The sequence below is a fragment of the Sminthopsis crassicaudata genome, chromosome 2 (assembly GCF_048593235.1).
Source record: "Sminthopsis crassicaudata isolate SCR6 chromosome 2, ASM4859323v1, whole genome shotgun sequence".
Lineage (NCBI taxonomy): Eukaryota > Metazoa > Chordata > Mammalia > Dasyuromorphia > Dasyuridae > Sminthopsis > Sminthopsis crassicaudata.
Genome location: NC_133618.1, coordinates 334,918,590 through 334,933,568, shown reverse-complemented (window position 1 = coordinate 334,933,568; position 14,979 = coordinate 334,918,590). Strand labels below are relative to the sequence as shown.

The 14,979-nt window shown below is 42.6% G+C and overlaps 1 protein-coding gene across 4 annotated transcripts in view; it reads right to left on the bottom strand.

Moving 5' to 3' along the window:
* PLEKHH1 (pleckstrin homology, MyTH4 and FERM domain containing H1) overlaps positions 1 to 14,979 on the bottom strand; it is a 68,599-nt gene that overhangs the window by 10,963 nt on the left and 42,657 nt on the right. For all 4 annotated transcript variants that reach the window (XR_012486520.1, XM_074290446.1, XM_074290447.1 and 1 more), the window contains exons 10-21: positions 14,496 to 14,646; positions 13,813 to 13,955; positions 12,036 to 12,146; positions 11,442 to 11,528; positions 10,918 to 11,079; positions 7,911 to 7,991; positions 7,357 to 7,542; positions 6,788 to 6,896; positions 5,636 to 5,748; positions 3,151 to 3,327; positions 2,710 to 2,807; positions 689 to 866 (exon numbers count right to left, since the gene is read on the bottom strand). Coding sequence is in view for 3 of the 4 variants with exons in the window: in XM_074290446.1 (XP_074146547.1) it covers positions 689 to 866; positions 2,710 to 2,807; positions 3,151 to 3,327; positions 5,636 to 5,748; positions 6,788 to 6,896; positions 7,357 to 7,542; positions 7,911 to 7,991; positions 10,918 to 11,079; positions 11,442 to 11,528; positions 12,036 to 12,146; positions 13,813 to 13,955; positions 14,496 to 14,646 (1,596 nt within the window). In the remaining variant the exon portion in view is untranslated. The remainder of the gene's footprint in view (positions 1 to 688; positions 867 to 2,709; positions 2,808 to 3,150; positions 3,328 to 5,635; positions 5,749 to 6,787; positions 6,897 to 7,356; positions 7,543 to 7,910; positions 7,992 to 10,917; positions 11,080 to 11,441; positions 11,529 to 12,035; positions 12,147 to 13,812; positions 13,956 to 14,495; positions 14,647 to 14,979) is intronic.

Below are 14,979 nucleotides of genomic sequence, written 5' to 3'. Positions count from 1 at the left end.
GGGTGCAGGAGGGAAAATCTGAGAGGGCTAGACAGCCAACGATATTCTGAAACAGAGCTTAAATCCAATTCTTCCTGTCTCTCAGGCTAACTCTCTATGCACCATTCTATTATATTTCTTTGCTATATGACCTTGAGCAATGCTTTCCTTGTTCCTTGGTTTCCCCCTTTGTACAAAAGTGTCAAGAAGATAACCTCTACCTTCATATACGTAAAAGGATTTAGAAAAAAATTGGTTCCATTCTTTCCCTCTCTCCCCCCACCTCCACCCCCATGCCAAGCTAATTTTAGTTGTGAATTTGTCTTTTCCAAACCAGTCAAATAAAGGGGTATGCTTTCCCAGGAGGCTGAATAAACATCTGCTCAGGCCAGAAACAGTTTCCCATGGAGTAGTAAGTTATTAAGAATATTAAGGAGCACTGGATTTGGAGTCAGGAAAACCTGAGGTCAAATCTAGCCTCAGACATTAACTAGCTATATGATCCTGGGCAAATCACTTAACTACCTGATAACTTAACCAAGTGATAATTAAATCACTTAATCCATTGATGGCAAATCACTCAATATTTTTTGCCAAGGAAACCACTTGGATGTTATGGTCCACCGGGTCACGAAGAGTGTGACATGACTGAACAACAACAAAATAGGTCCAGAGGACAAGGTTGGAAGACTTGGAGTGCTTGTCTCACCTGGTAGGTTCCATTGACAAAGTGCACGGGGATGCTGAAGGGCAGGGAGTGGTGGTAGGGGTTGCGCAGCAGGATGGACACGACTTCCAGGCGAGATGGCTTGGCTTCCCGCTCCCCGGCCTCCAGGGTCCGCTGCACAGCTCGCTGGCAGTAAGTGGCATATTGGCCAGTTTCACTTCTAAACAGAAAAGAGAGAGACCACTGGAGCTCACACACATCCCTGTCATGTTGGAGTTTGAATGATACTGCATCACGGTATGTTGCCTGCAGGCCTGCAAAGTTGTACTGTCCTTGAGAGGTAGAACTCCTTTCATTCCCTGCCAAAAGTGTCTCTTCACTCCAGTCTGTCTTTTAAGTCCCAGATAAAATTCTACCTTCTATATAGAAAACCTTTCCTGATCCCCTTAATTCTGGTGCCTTCCCTCTGTTGATTATTTCCAGTTTATCCTGTACGTATCTTATTTGTACATAGCTATTTGCGGGTTTCTCTTGTTAAACTGTGAGCTCCTTGAAAATGGACTGTTTTTGCCTTTGTTGTGTCTCAAGGGCTTAGGACATTGCCTGGCATATAGTAAGAACTTAATAAATGTTTATCAATTAATTTTAAGGACCTTAAGAGAATTGCTCTGGATTCTTCAACATCTGGATGCTCAGGGGAGCCACAAGGTTTAATTCACCTTAGGATGGAACTACTACTAAGGACCCACCACACTTAGGCCCTATCAACCTTCAGCACTGGTCCATGAGCTGAAATTCCCAGGAGAACCTAACTCCTCTCTGTCTTCCAGCTATCACTCAGAATACACACGCTATGTTTATAGCACAGATAATCTCCCGATCCACTGGCAGCCACCCAGCCAGAAGAGTCAGTAGGAAAAGAGGAAAAGTAAGGACAACCCAATCTAAATTCAGGAAGCTCAGAAAAATTGTTTGGGACTCATTTAGTATTGTTATGGGCCAGAAGGTGAAACAAGGTACTAAGAGGAATTGATGAGACAATAGTTATCTAGTTTAGCATGGTTCAGTATGATTGATTTAATCTTACAACAATAATGGTTTCCTAGTGATATAATGATTAGTTTATACTCAGTGTAGAGCATATAAACTAGGAGCCTCAGCCAGGTGGATTCAGAGATTCGGAGAGGCAGAGAAGACAAAGGACTGGAGGTAGGAGCTGAAGCTCTCAGAATCAAGGGGAGAAATTCAATTCAATCTTCCTGGTGGCTGGCCTGGCCTCCTGCACTTCCCCCACTAAGACCAAGGCCAGACTAAGAGGCTGTCCAGAAAGCTGCCCAGCATCAGGCAAGGAGTTAATAAGGGATTTGGACTTTAGCCCCTGGCTACTCTTCTGGTGATTATTGAACTGAAAAGAAGGCTGCTCCAGAGACCCCAAGAAAACCAAACCAAAAGAACATTATATTTTGGTGCCCAACTTGATTAAAGAAGAGCTAAGATCTGATTTGTAGCTGAGTCTTTCCAGAATGGGACTAATTTTTAAAAAATAAAAGCTTTTGGTGTCTTTAGAAAGACTTTATAATTATGGGTAAGTCCCTCAAATGAATGTTTGTGGATATAGATGTGCTTGCAATAGGTGTATAAAGAAATTAAGGTACATCTAGCTCTTTATGTGGAGTTTGTGTCAGAGTGTCAAATTTACAGCCTACAACACCACCACCCCCAGTATGCTGGAACTAGATTAAAATGTGATCAGGATAAATGGTCAAAGGACATGAACAGACAATTTTCAGATGAAGAAATTGAAATGAAGAAATAAAAATACAATATAGATAATTTAGGCGAAATTGTGGTTTTCTAAGTTAAAATGCTGCCCAGCAGGGATCCATTCCTATTTGAATTTGGTACCACTGATCCACATGTACAAATCTTTCAATAAATCAGAGGGTAGGGAAATTTTTTTCCATAGTATTCCCTCCTTCCCTCTTAAATCCACTGTATTCTGTGTTAGAGCTAGAGGGAGGAAGGGAGAGAGACCAAGGGTAAGGGAAATGCTATCTATTCACCTGGGGTCTGCATGGCGCTGGAGCTGCTGTTTGAAGTACCAGAGGAAGTGATGTTGAGGCAGAAAAAGGGGAGCACACAGAGCCAGGAGTTGCCAGCACTGCCAAGGGAAACCAGGCACCGAGAAGTGAGTGCAGGGTCTAACTGTCCTTTGCCTTGCTGGGGTCTAACTAACAATCTAGAGCCTTCAGAGGGAATTAAGGACGAAGATGGGACCCTACCCCCGCCCTGGAAGATGTGACTCAGAGAGGTGATCATCAGTTTGGGTAACCCCCATTGGTTGGTGTAGCTGAAAGGATCTCCTGCTCCTGTCCTCCCTTCTTCATCTCTCCTACCTTCCCACGGGCACGCCTCACCACTGGGAAGAGTTGGCTTGGTGGGGGTTGGGGAGCCCATCCAGTGCTCTCGTGAGGCTGTAGCTCCCCCACGCCACATACACTCACCTGCAAGAATGAATGTCTCTGTGGGGGGTGGCAGCTGGTCTGCTTGATGAGCTGGCAGTAGAGCTCACTCTGCAGCTCTGGGTGAACCAGGCACACCTGCAGAGCTGTTTGGGCCAGTGACACGTGGTAGTCCACAGAGGCAGCCTCTACAGGTACATTGATGAACAGTTGGCAGGACTGTGAAAGAAAAGTTGGAAGCAAATAAACATCTATTCTCTCTCTGTATTATATACTTAATTATTCGTGTTTTCTCCTCCTCAATGAATGCTCTTTGAGGGCAGGGGCTGTTTTTGGGGTGGATTTAGGTTTTGGGGGAATTTTTTTTTGCCTTTCTTTGGGTCCACAGTAGTTAGCATATAGTCTGGTACATAATGTGCTTAATAAATGCTTATTAACTGAGAATGAGAAGCAAATCCCCCATGCCTTTTTTTTCCCCTGAGGCTAGGGTTAAGTGACTTGCCCAGGGTCACACCGCTAGGAAGTGTTGAGTGTCTGAGACCAGATTTGAACTCTGGTCCTCCTGAGTTCAGGGCTGGTGCTTTATCCACTGCGCCACCTAGCTGCCTCTCCCCCTTTTGATCCTTCTTGGCATCCAAAGCCCTGGTGGCCAGGCTGCTAAGTGACTGAGGCTCATGGGGATAGGTTCCACCTCTGAAGTTTGAGGCAGCAGAAACAATCTCTCTGATTCCTCTGGGAGGAATAAGTAAGGTGGGCTGCACTTCCCCACAAGTCTTGAGACTGAATAGGAGAATCAAGAATCAAGTACACGCTTATAGTTCTTTCCCAAAGGAGGAATGGTGGTTCATTGTTAAAGGCTGAGACAAAGGAGAAGGGGAAGGATAGAAGGGATTTAGGGGCAGTGCAAGAAGCGGCCTTCCCACTATTGGCCAGAGACAAAAAAAAAAAAAAAAAAAGTTATTTCTGGTATCTCTTTTAGCTTCCTCTGTGCTATTGCTGAACAAGTAATATTCTTTATGTGTCTCAGGTCCTCTGCCTTTCAAATGGAAAAAAAAAAAAATAACACTTTTCACCAAGGAAGCAAACAGGGGCCAACAAGGCATAGTACTACTTGGAGTATTTTAGCAGAAATGGTCTAGGATGGGCTCACTTTTACTAAGGGAACGTGCTGGGTGAGACTCTCCAGGAAAGGTCTAGGGCGTTTTGGACTGGTTTCTTCCTCTTTCAATCAACCAACAAACTTATTAAGCACCTAATATGTAGCAGTCGCTATTCTAGGTGCTAGGGATACAAATACATTAAACTGAACAATCCCTACTTGAAAGCAGCTTACATTATAATGGGGAAGGCAATAATGCCATGTACATGTATGTAAACAATAAATATAAAGAGAATACAGACCCAAGGTAGCATTCAAGGGAGGACATTAGCCACTGAGAAAATCAGGAAGGGCTAAGATAATGCCAGAGCTATATCTTGAAAGAAGAGAGGGTTTTTATGAGGACAGAAGGAAGAAAAAAAGAAAAGAGAAAAGGAAGAAAGGAAATTGATGAAGAGAAGATAAAAAAAGGAAGGAAGGAAGAAAATGTTTCCAAAGTGTCTCCTATGTGCTCTCACTGTGGTGTATGATTTACAAATAATAGCTCATTTGATCCTCATAGCCACCCTGGGACAGTGCTACTATTATCCCCCAATGGGAAAAGTTAAACAGAATTGGTGGTTCGCCCAGCTTCACATAGCTCTGAAATTTGAACTTCCTGACTCCAGGCTCAGCACTTACTTGACCCCTGGGTGGCACGGTGGTTAGAATGCCAAGTCTGGCATCAGAACCAAGTGTTCCTGGGTTCAAGTCCAACCCCAGACACTTAATAGTTGTATAACCTTGGGTAAATCACTTAGTCCTGTTGTTTTAGTTTCCTCATCTGTAAAATGAGCTGGAGAAGGCAAACCCCTTCAGGACCTTTGCCAAGAAAACCCCAAATAAGGTCATAAAGATTAGGACATGACTGAAAAACAAATGAACAACAATGGCCCATTGCACCGGAATTCAGTTAACTTCCACTGGAAGCTTTGTAAAAAGGAGAGATTCTCCACTTCATATTCTCACAGTTTTAATTTGACTGGTTCTATAATTGTAAAAGAACTAAGAATCAATAGAATGGGACTTATATGTCACAACAGAAAAGGGAAGGCAAAGTTGCATTTTAGCAGGGAACCATTTATGTTTCATTGTTAAAAAGGCTTTGTGTTTTTCTAGGGCCTCATTAATAATATTTCCGCTGTTTCCTCCTTTAATAAAGATCCTTTCTCAGTAGTGAAAATGGGGCTTCTATCCTCAAAGAGGAGGGTAAGACTATAAAGCCTCCATTTCTCCAGGCTCTTCCAACCTGTGTGCTAGTTTCACAAGAACACCAGTGTCCTGGCTACATATAGTTATAGCTTGAGAGGACTGCCTTTTACTACTGTTCAGGACACCTTGTGCAAGATAAAGATCAGGGGTGATGGCACAAGCTGCTTGATTAATTACCTTAAAGAGCTTGAGGGCCTCCGTCTGCAGGGCTTCTGAGGGCAGGGTGGTGAGGGAGGTACAAAGCCCATCTTTACTGTAGCACAGCATGGGGTGTCTCCACAAAGGGGAACCTGATAGGAGCACAGCATCAGAGGTAGTGTCAGTTACCACCAGAGGCAGGAGAAACCTTATCCAACATCCTGGAGCCTTCATCTCCCTTGAAGGGAGAACAAGGGTAGGAATTGTCCTGGGACACACAAATGGCACTGAATTCATCATTATGGCTTATGAAGGATGTGTATATAATATATAATCATTTTTATAAATCTTTATACACGTATGAATACTGGGGATACAACTCCAAAGATAAAGCAATCTCAATTCCCAATTACTGCACACACAGATGTCATGCTCTGGATTGTATGGTAGAGAGAAGGAAAAAAGGAAACAAAAGAGGGCGAGAAGAGAGGGAGGGAAGGAGATACAGAAAGAGAAGGAGAGAGAGAGAAAGACAGAGAGGAAAGAGTGGGAAAGAAAGGAAGAGAGTGATAGAGAAAATGAGGAAGGAAGGAAGGAAAGAGAGAGGAAAGAAGGAGACAGGGAGAGAGAGAAGAAGAAGAGAAGAGGGAGGAAGGGAGACAGAGACAGGAGAGAAAGAGGAGGGGAGAAAGGGGAAGTGAAGAAAAAGATGAGAGAGAGAAAGGAGAGAAAAGAGATAAAGAGAAAGAGAGGAGAGAGACAGAGAGAAAGAGAAAGGGAGGGAAATAGAGAGAGAGAAAAAAAGGAGAAAGAAAGAACACAAAGCAGTAATCATATTAATGAACCTCATATATGAACCTCAGGTCAACCCTGCTTCCATCTTGGATTTTATTTAGCTACAGATTAACTGGTCACTTTCATCATTCATCAACCCTTTATCCTGCCTGTAAAGCTGAAGGCTAAACAGAGTAAACCTTCCATCACGTAAATGAAAAACATCTTATTCTGAGAAACTCTCCAGGAGTCAAAGAGCAGGTCATCCCAGTTCTGACCCAGGGCTAAGAGGTGGGCGCTCTGGAGTTAAGGATATATTTTCCTTAATGACCAGGCAAAGGAATGACTCACATTATTGCTGCCTAACCAATCTCACAAAGTCATCCACCCACTCCTAGCCTGTGGGATGCTGCTTACCTGGGTCCCCCTCTTCATCCATCAGTTTTCCAATGAGCTGCTCATAGGCAGTGCCTACCTTGGCACTATTACTGCCTGCAACCACTGTGAGGTGGTAAAGCCACGTGTCCTAGAAGTGAAGAAGAGTTAGCTGATGCTTCCAAAAAGCATATATTTAGCAATCATAGGATGCCAGACACTGTGTTAAATGTTATGGATAAAAAAAAAAGGCTGAAACAAAACAAAACAAAAGCCCAATTCAGGTTCTTGCTCAAGTCCACTAAAGGCATAAGGACACTTGGCAATAAATAACAACCAAATAGAGAAGGAAAAACTTAGATTTTTCAAACACGTGGCTCCTTTTCATGCCCCCAAATGAATAGGGTCATCCTTCTTTGAGGGTGCTATTTCAAGGGCTTCTAAGAGGAATTCTATATCTATCAGTCACCAAAGTTTAGGTGCAGAGGCAAAGGGGAAAGAAACAAAGCCAAACTTCCTAAATTTCAGGTTGAGGGAAAAGAGAAGAGTGAAATCACCAGTCTTAGTTCTTTTTTTTTGGTGGCCCTCCTTCATCCCACTCCCTGCCCTACCTTTTCATGCTTGGAACCAATGAGGAGATAGGTAGGACTGTGTTCTGGTGGGTGGATCACCAGGGTGCAGTGGGAAGAGAGAAGCCTTCTCATTCCTCCAGTGCCCTCATAGTCTTCATCTGAATCACAGGAACGATCCACCTCTTCTATAAGTGCTCCCCGAATAGGCAAGCAGCCCAGAGGATACTAGGGACAGACACCATTAATGAAAGAGGGAGTTGGAGCCATTCCCCTTCCTATGTCCTGGGATTAACAGGGAGGGAAATGAGGGCCAGGAAAACGAAGATGGGAATGTCTGGCTCAAGAGTGCGGAAGGCAGACTGATGTTCAAGTGGGAAAATACAAAGCTGCATAGGCAGAAATCATTGGTGGATTGAGCCAATTTGTCTGAAAGGACAGATCAGATTTATCAGGGACTACCAGAAAGCTATGGATCCAAAGAAATTCAGGAGTCTCATTTTTATTTTTGAAGAAACAGAGGAATGGATGCTGGTCCCCAAAGTGAGGGGGAAAGAAAAATATATAGCAAACTATTATTGTATTGAGTAAAATACCTTGTCCTCATGGCTTCGATAGTAGTAGAAAGTTCTTCCAATCAAAGAACACCAGACCAGTTTGGAATGACCGTGTTTTACCTGGTGAGGTACAAAAGAAGACACACAAATAGAACAAGTTGCTTGCTTGTGGTCCTCGTATCTTGCTTTCTATTTTAATTGATCTAGAAAGTTGCATGGGAAGAGCTCAATCCTTAGTAATCTAAGGGAAAAATATAAGAAATTCCTTTCTGTTCCTTTACTTGAAAATCAGTTGTTGCCTACAAAAGGGGTTTCAGAAAGCAATCCTAATTCTTTTTTTTTTTTCTTTCTAGTAAATTTCTAGGAAACGGGTATTTTTAATGCACATTGCTTTATGAATCATGTTGGGAGAGAAAAATCAGAGCATAAAGTGAAAAAATGTGGGAGAGATTAAAAAAAAAAAACCAGAAAAAAGAAGTGAACATAACATGTGTTAATTTACATCCAGTCTCCTTAGTTCTTTTTCTGGATGCAGATGGCATTTTCTGTCCAAAGTCTATCGGGGTTGCCTTGGATCACTGAATCACTGATCTTGGCACATTCTTGCTGATATTGTGTATGATGTATTCCTGATTCTGCTTGTTTTGCTCAGCATCAGAATCCTAATTTTTGAGATCTATAACTACCATGGCTAGAACTGGTTCGCTACTGGTTGGTTTCCTTATCTTGTGTCTTTGCTCTCTTCAAGAGACTCAAGTCTTTCTCTGTTCAGCTGTGTGTTGCCCCCTTACTCAATAAACGCAATATCACTTCCAGGATCAAAATGCTTTGCTTGGTTTTAAAAGTCCTTTATGATGATTCCCTCCCACCTATCCAGTCCTTTAACATCTTACTCCCTTCTATATACACTGTGAGCCAGTGACACTATTCTCTTTGCTGTTCCCCTCACAAGCCACTTCACTTATCTATTCCCCATGTCCCGAATTCTCTCCTTCCTCAGCTCCCCAGTCTCTGATTTCCTTCAAGTCTCAGCTACAGTTCCACATTCTGCAAGAAGCCCTTTCCTCTGCTCCTTCCTTAATTATAATGCCCAAGGCTGCCCTCGATTTTATCCTGTGTATATTTTTGTTGAACAAAGTACAAACAACAACTTATGTGAGTAGAACTGGCTCACTGGTGACTCAACTGAACTAATCAGTTGGGCAACATAGCTCTTCTTCCTTCTGTTCTGTGCCCTGGGATTAACAGGCAGGGAGATGAGGGCCTGCTTCTCCTCTTTATTCTTCCCTTCCTCTGTTTTCCTCCTTCTCTCCCTCCTTTCTTCTCTCTCTGTCTCTCTCTCTCTAACACATCGAGTGTATCTTATTTTTTCCTGTAGGTGCTCTGCCCAAAGCAATGTAATTTTTTTTTTTGTATCACTGAAACTTCCCAAAATATCTTGGGGTTTCTCAGCTTGATTTCTTTCTTAAGGACCAATCCTTAAACCCATTACTTTGGCTCTCAGAGATTGCTCAGCAAAGATCCCAGATCAAGTCTCAACCTGGTCATTATTTAGGGATTGACTGACTCAGTGTGAATGTAAACAGCAAATGTTTGTTTTGGCCAGAAACTGTGAGATTTCCCCTTCCAGATGGGATTTTTTTTTTTTTTTTTGACTAGGTAAAAGAGGCCATTCTTTGCCTCTGTTCTTACCTTATTCTTTGCCTTAACCTCTGAAAGGTCATTGCCTCAGGCAAACTGAAACCTGTTAAAGACCTTAATTTAAAAAGGCCCGAAAGTTTCCCACTTCAACAAGGGCTATTTCCAGAACTCACAGGGAACCACTGGAACTTACTGAGTAAGGACTGTATGTGCTTGGACTTGGACTTTGGGAAAAGTCACTTGGACAACTGTGTAGAGGATGGAGTGGAGTGGAATGAGACCTAAGTAAGGAAAACGGATGAGGAGGCTATTTCAGTAGCTTAGACAAGAGGTGAAGATGATCTGAATTAGTTGTGGTGTCTGTGTTTGAAGAAAAGGGCTTGAATTTGAGAGATTTATTTGGAGAGATTGGAAGTAGAAACAGCAAGGTGTGGCATCTGATTGGTACACATGGTGACTGGATACCCTGTATAAATGGGAATGAGGAAGGGAGGATGCTACCAAAGTTTCAAACCTGGGTGACTGGAAGGATGGTGGCACCTTTAACACAAATAGGGAAATTTAGAAAAGGTGTAGGTTTGAGGTAGAAAGATCATCAAGTGAAATCTGAGTGATGATCAAAAATCCATTCATGCCTTCTCATCTTGTGTGACTTACTCTATTGCACAAAAATGAATTGCAACAATTGAGTCCCTTCTGTTCCTTCCCCCCGGGGTACTTGCCACAGACAGCTAGGAAGTGATCTGCAGACAGGGTGTGGGTATGCTGGGAGCAAGCATTTTGCCTACACATGCTAGTGCAAGTGCCTAAGTGTCAGGTTGTAAATACCCTGAAGAGCCAATGCCAAGGAGAAAGTGAAGAGACTGGGAGCTTACACAACAGCAGAAAGCCAGTAGTGGGAGGCTGTAGTGTGGGAAAATAATATTGAAAATAATGGATGAAGAGGTGGTGTGGTTCTACTAGAGACAAACCCTTTGAGTAGGGAGATTGAGATGCAAACCATCTTTTAGCCTTCTAGCTGGCTGATCATACGCTCTCTGTGGGGTCAGTGCCATGACCTTGACCATTGCGATTATTGGTCTAGAATGCACATGGAGATTCTGATTAAAAGGTGACATATAGAATAACAATAGTACTTATACAGAACTTTAAGAATTATAAAACATTTTATAAATATCTCATTCTCTCTTCACAATAACCCAGGGAAGTAGGGTAATTATTACCATTTTTGTTAGCAGAATCTTGAGGCTAATTTTGAATTCAGGCTATCTTGATTTCCAGTCCAGTGTTCTATTCACTGTTTTAGGATAGGATATGAGGCAGGATTCCATAACTCTTTTTGGCCTCTTTCCATCCTATCTCCACTGTCCTTTCAGAAGGCTCACAATATGAACGCTACTCATACCTTGGTCAGCCAGCCTCTCACAACGGGTTTAGCCCCACTCTGGGGCAGGCCTGGGGATCCAATGGCGTGCACCTTCAGCAAGCTTTGGAGTACCCGGATCCACTCCTCCAGCAAATTGGGGGAATCTGCAGTCAGGTAATAAGTTTTCTTCTCAGAGATGAGCTGTAAGGGAAAGATGTGGGATAATGGAGGAAAAGCATCTGCAGATCCCAGTGTTTATTACTATTATTATTATTATCATCCCATCTTCTCAGCCTTCTCTTTTCTCTATATGCTCTCCCTCTCTTCCTCCATCCTTTTTCCATTTTTTACCATCATCCTCTCCCTTTCCATGTTTCTTTCTCTCTTTCCTGCCTTCTCACAGCCAGGAGTTATGGGAATTCTGGTCAAATACGAACTTAGCATCTCCTCTACATCCTTTGATTACTTAACATGGACACACTTACTTCTTGGCTCACTTTTTCATCCTATCCTCAGCATCTGGGCCCTGTTTCAGAAGAAGTTTATACATAAGCGAGACTCACCTGAAATGTCTGCGCGCCCTCGCCCCGGACAATGTGGCAGTGGGAGTTCAGTTCCACTTGACCTTGCGGCTTCTGGATCACGTCACTCTGTAGGATGGGATGGCAGAGGAGCAGGGTGTAGCGACGCGGCTGCCTGAACCACCTAGAGCTCATTTTTCATCCACTCGTAACCTTCTGACATATACACGTCACACAGACTTTCCTGGTGTCAGTGTCTCGGGTGAGGAGAACAGGTACGGTGCTGGGGACCCCATGCCTAGGCTAGGCTTTCTACAATAAGGAGTAGGAATCCTCTGACTAATGTTCCAAAGGGAGCTTGGGAAAAGCCATGGTTTACGGCCCTCAGACCCAGCATCCTATTCTGAGTCTCCTGGTTGTAATGTGAATATGCCGGTTTCTCCCAGGGTTATATTCCCTCTCAATGCTGTCTTCCATGGCTCTGGTTTGGTGCTTGCTGAAGTTCAGGCTGAGGGATGACCTTTTACTTCTTTTCCTTCCCCTCACCCCATGTGCCTTGCACTATCCTAGCCCATGCTGCCCACCCTTTGGCACCTCCTGCAGGTGGGCTACTGCCTGTGGAAAGTACCCACATACCGGGGACTTGTAGTACATGATTTGTCGGTGCCTTAGAACAAACCAGCGTCTTTTCCATGTCTTCACCCGACTATCCATTTTCAGTAGGTAGCCTGATTTCTCTAAAGATTCCTACAGTACAGACATGGGAGGAAATGTAAGTTGAGGTGGAAAGGAAAAAAACAACAACGAATCTGGTCAGGGCAACTTGATACACTGTAGGCCACAGTTATTCATATGAAACCAATTATTCAATTTTATTGATAGTAATAATAGTAATTGATAGCACGTATATTTTCACTTTAAAGTTTGTAAAGTACTTTATAAATATTATCTCATTTGATTCTCACAACTCTGAAAGGTAGGTGATATTATTATCCTCGTTTTACAGATGAGGAAACTGAGGCAAGCATAAGTGAAATATCTTCCCCTAACTCAGATCTTCCTGATTCCAGGTCCAGTTTTCTGTCCATTGTACCACCTAAGCTGCCTTAATTATCGAATCACCATTAACATATATTTATTGAGAGTCTAGACTCTCAATGATGACTCATGTAGCATACTCTTAGCATATAAAGAGATATAAAACTCAGTTTCTAACATTGAAAGGCTTATATAAAATAGATGCAGAAATTAAAGCAATGTAAGATAAAATATGATAACTGCCAAATGAATGGTAGTTCAGTAAAATGATCCCTTGGGCTGATCTTGAGACGGTCCAAGAAGTTTTCATGAAGAAGATGGAACTTCATTTGGTTAGTGAAAGAACTTAAATTGCTTAAGAGACAGAAGGGAGGGTATTCCAGGTAAGAGCAAGGACAGATAAACAAGTATGTGGGAAATAACGAGTAGACCAATTTGTCTAGAATAGAGAGTTTCTATAAGGGAAAAGAGGGAGATAAGGCTAGAAAGGCAGGTCTTATTCAGATCTTGAGGAAGCTTTCCTTTGTTTTTTACTATTTGAGCCTGTCCCTATAACTACCCCCTTCAAAACAAGTTGCTCTTCAATTCAGTTCAATAAATATTGAGTACCAATCATGTCTGTTGTCCCTTTGTAATGTGGTCAGCACCCACCTTTCTCCTGCCATCCCCTTAGGGACCTCATTTCTCACACAAAGATTATAGGGTTAGAGAATTCTGGCAAGATGACTGAGGACCAATCCAGTGTGAGTTCAGTTTCTCTCCATCACCTTGTACAAGGGGTTGAATTGGATAGCATGTGCAGAGTTCACTGCCTGCTTCAGGCTTAGCCATATGTGGTGCTTTGAGATGATAAAGCAGATTCATTACCAGCCACTTAGCAGGAAAAATCAATAACTCAGTGAACCCTTAAAAAGCAGTGGCCTGTTCTTAGATCTTTTTTTTTCTTTTTCTAACTGTATATCAACTGTAGTTACATAACTTTGATTCAATCTTTATCTTACTTGGAAAAGTTTCTGGTCTTTCTCCATCACAAATACTATTAGATCTTGCTTTTTAGTCAATACTTTAAATTATATAAAAGTTGCAATCATGTTGTTTTAGACACATTTTCTTAAATGTCTTCAGGAAATGCACTTTTGGGGGGTTATTTGGGTATTTGTTGGTAAGTATCAGTTGTATCAAACAAAATAATTACCAAATACCAAATATTGCTCAAAATATTTTTTGAAAAAAAGACACGGGTAATCCTAATGCACTTGATACAAGATGTGTCAATTTTTCTTTGTAGTTTAAAATTAAAAGCATGTGGTAAAGCTTCAGCTATGTCTTCAGCCCTTTTCAGCCACTGGGGCCATGCTTCCAAGATTTCACTTACCCCATGGGATCCAAGTCCATCGATGGAATAGATTGAGGTCCGTTGAACTTTATATTCAGGCTCTGAATAGTCACTATCCAGGGAATAGGCATCAGGAGGAATAGCATAGTCACTCTCTGAACTCAGGGAGGATATGGAGACACCTGGCCATGGAGAAATGGGTTCAGTGTGTGGAGATTGTCGAAAGACATATGTTTCCATGTCTTTTTCCAAGCACCTACCCTGCCCATGTCAGGCAAAGCTGTCCAACCTCCTGAGAAAGTAATGAATGTCTAATGGGCCCAAAGATATCCTCTTCTTCCAAGAATAGGCCAAAGATATATGGTGAGGGGCAAATTGCTTGGGTGATGGGGTGATCACACTTCTTAGTTATCTCAAACAGTGGAAGAAAGAGCCTTAATAGGAAGTGGTGTTTCTCTTTGTGAATCAGTCAGATTGTTTTTCTATTACTTCTGACCATTTCTAAAATGGGACTCCCATCCTAACATCTTTTCTCTTTCTTTCCCAGGGATTTAATGACGTTTAAATTCAAAAGGTCCAATATGAACTCGTTGGAAAGCAATGGTAGTGTCCCACAGCCCAGAAGGGTTACCTCCACAGCTCATTGCCCTTTGAAGAGAATGGGAATACTGCCTGCTGCTCAAGATTATTGCAGCCTTATTCATGCCTCAGGCTCCCAGTACCTCTTTTGATAGCCCGCGGGCTGCCTGGTACACTGGCTTTCCTGGACTCGATGCAGGTGATAGAAGTTTGGAAACTAGTCTGGGAGCTGCAGTCATCATCAGAGCCAGAGGACTCATCCAGGAAGGGCATGGTGCTGATCTGAGTCGCTCTCTGGAAAGCCAATTTCCCCCCACCCCCAGGAGAAATGTGTGACTGCGCAGAAGAGAACAAGGGCATCATCTCTTGTTTATCTTACCCCCCTCCACTCTGAAGTAAAGTCCAATCAAAGCGCCTAAGGAATGAGGAGAGTTGGGAAAATTCTTGGAGAAGGAACTGCATTTTATAGCAAACATTTATTAGGTGCCTACTATGTTTTAAGTTTTGGAGGAGAAAGTTTTTCTCTCATGAATACAGAGAACTATAATGTACAAAATTACATTAGAGATACCAAAAATGCTATCTAACGTTTGAGGGGAGGCTATCATTGATGGTATACATGGCTGC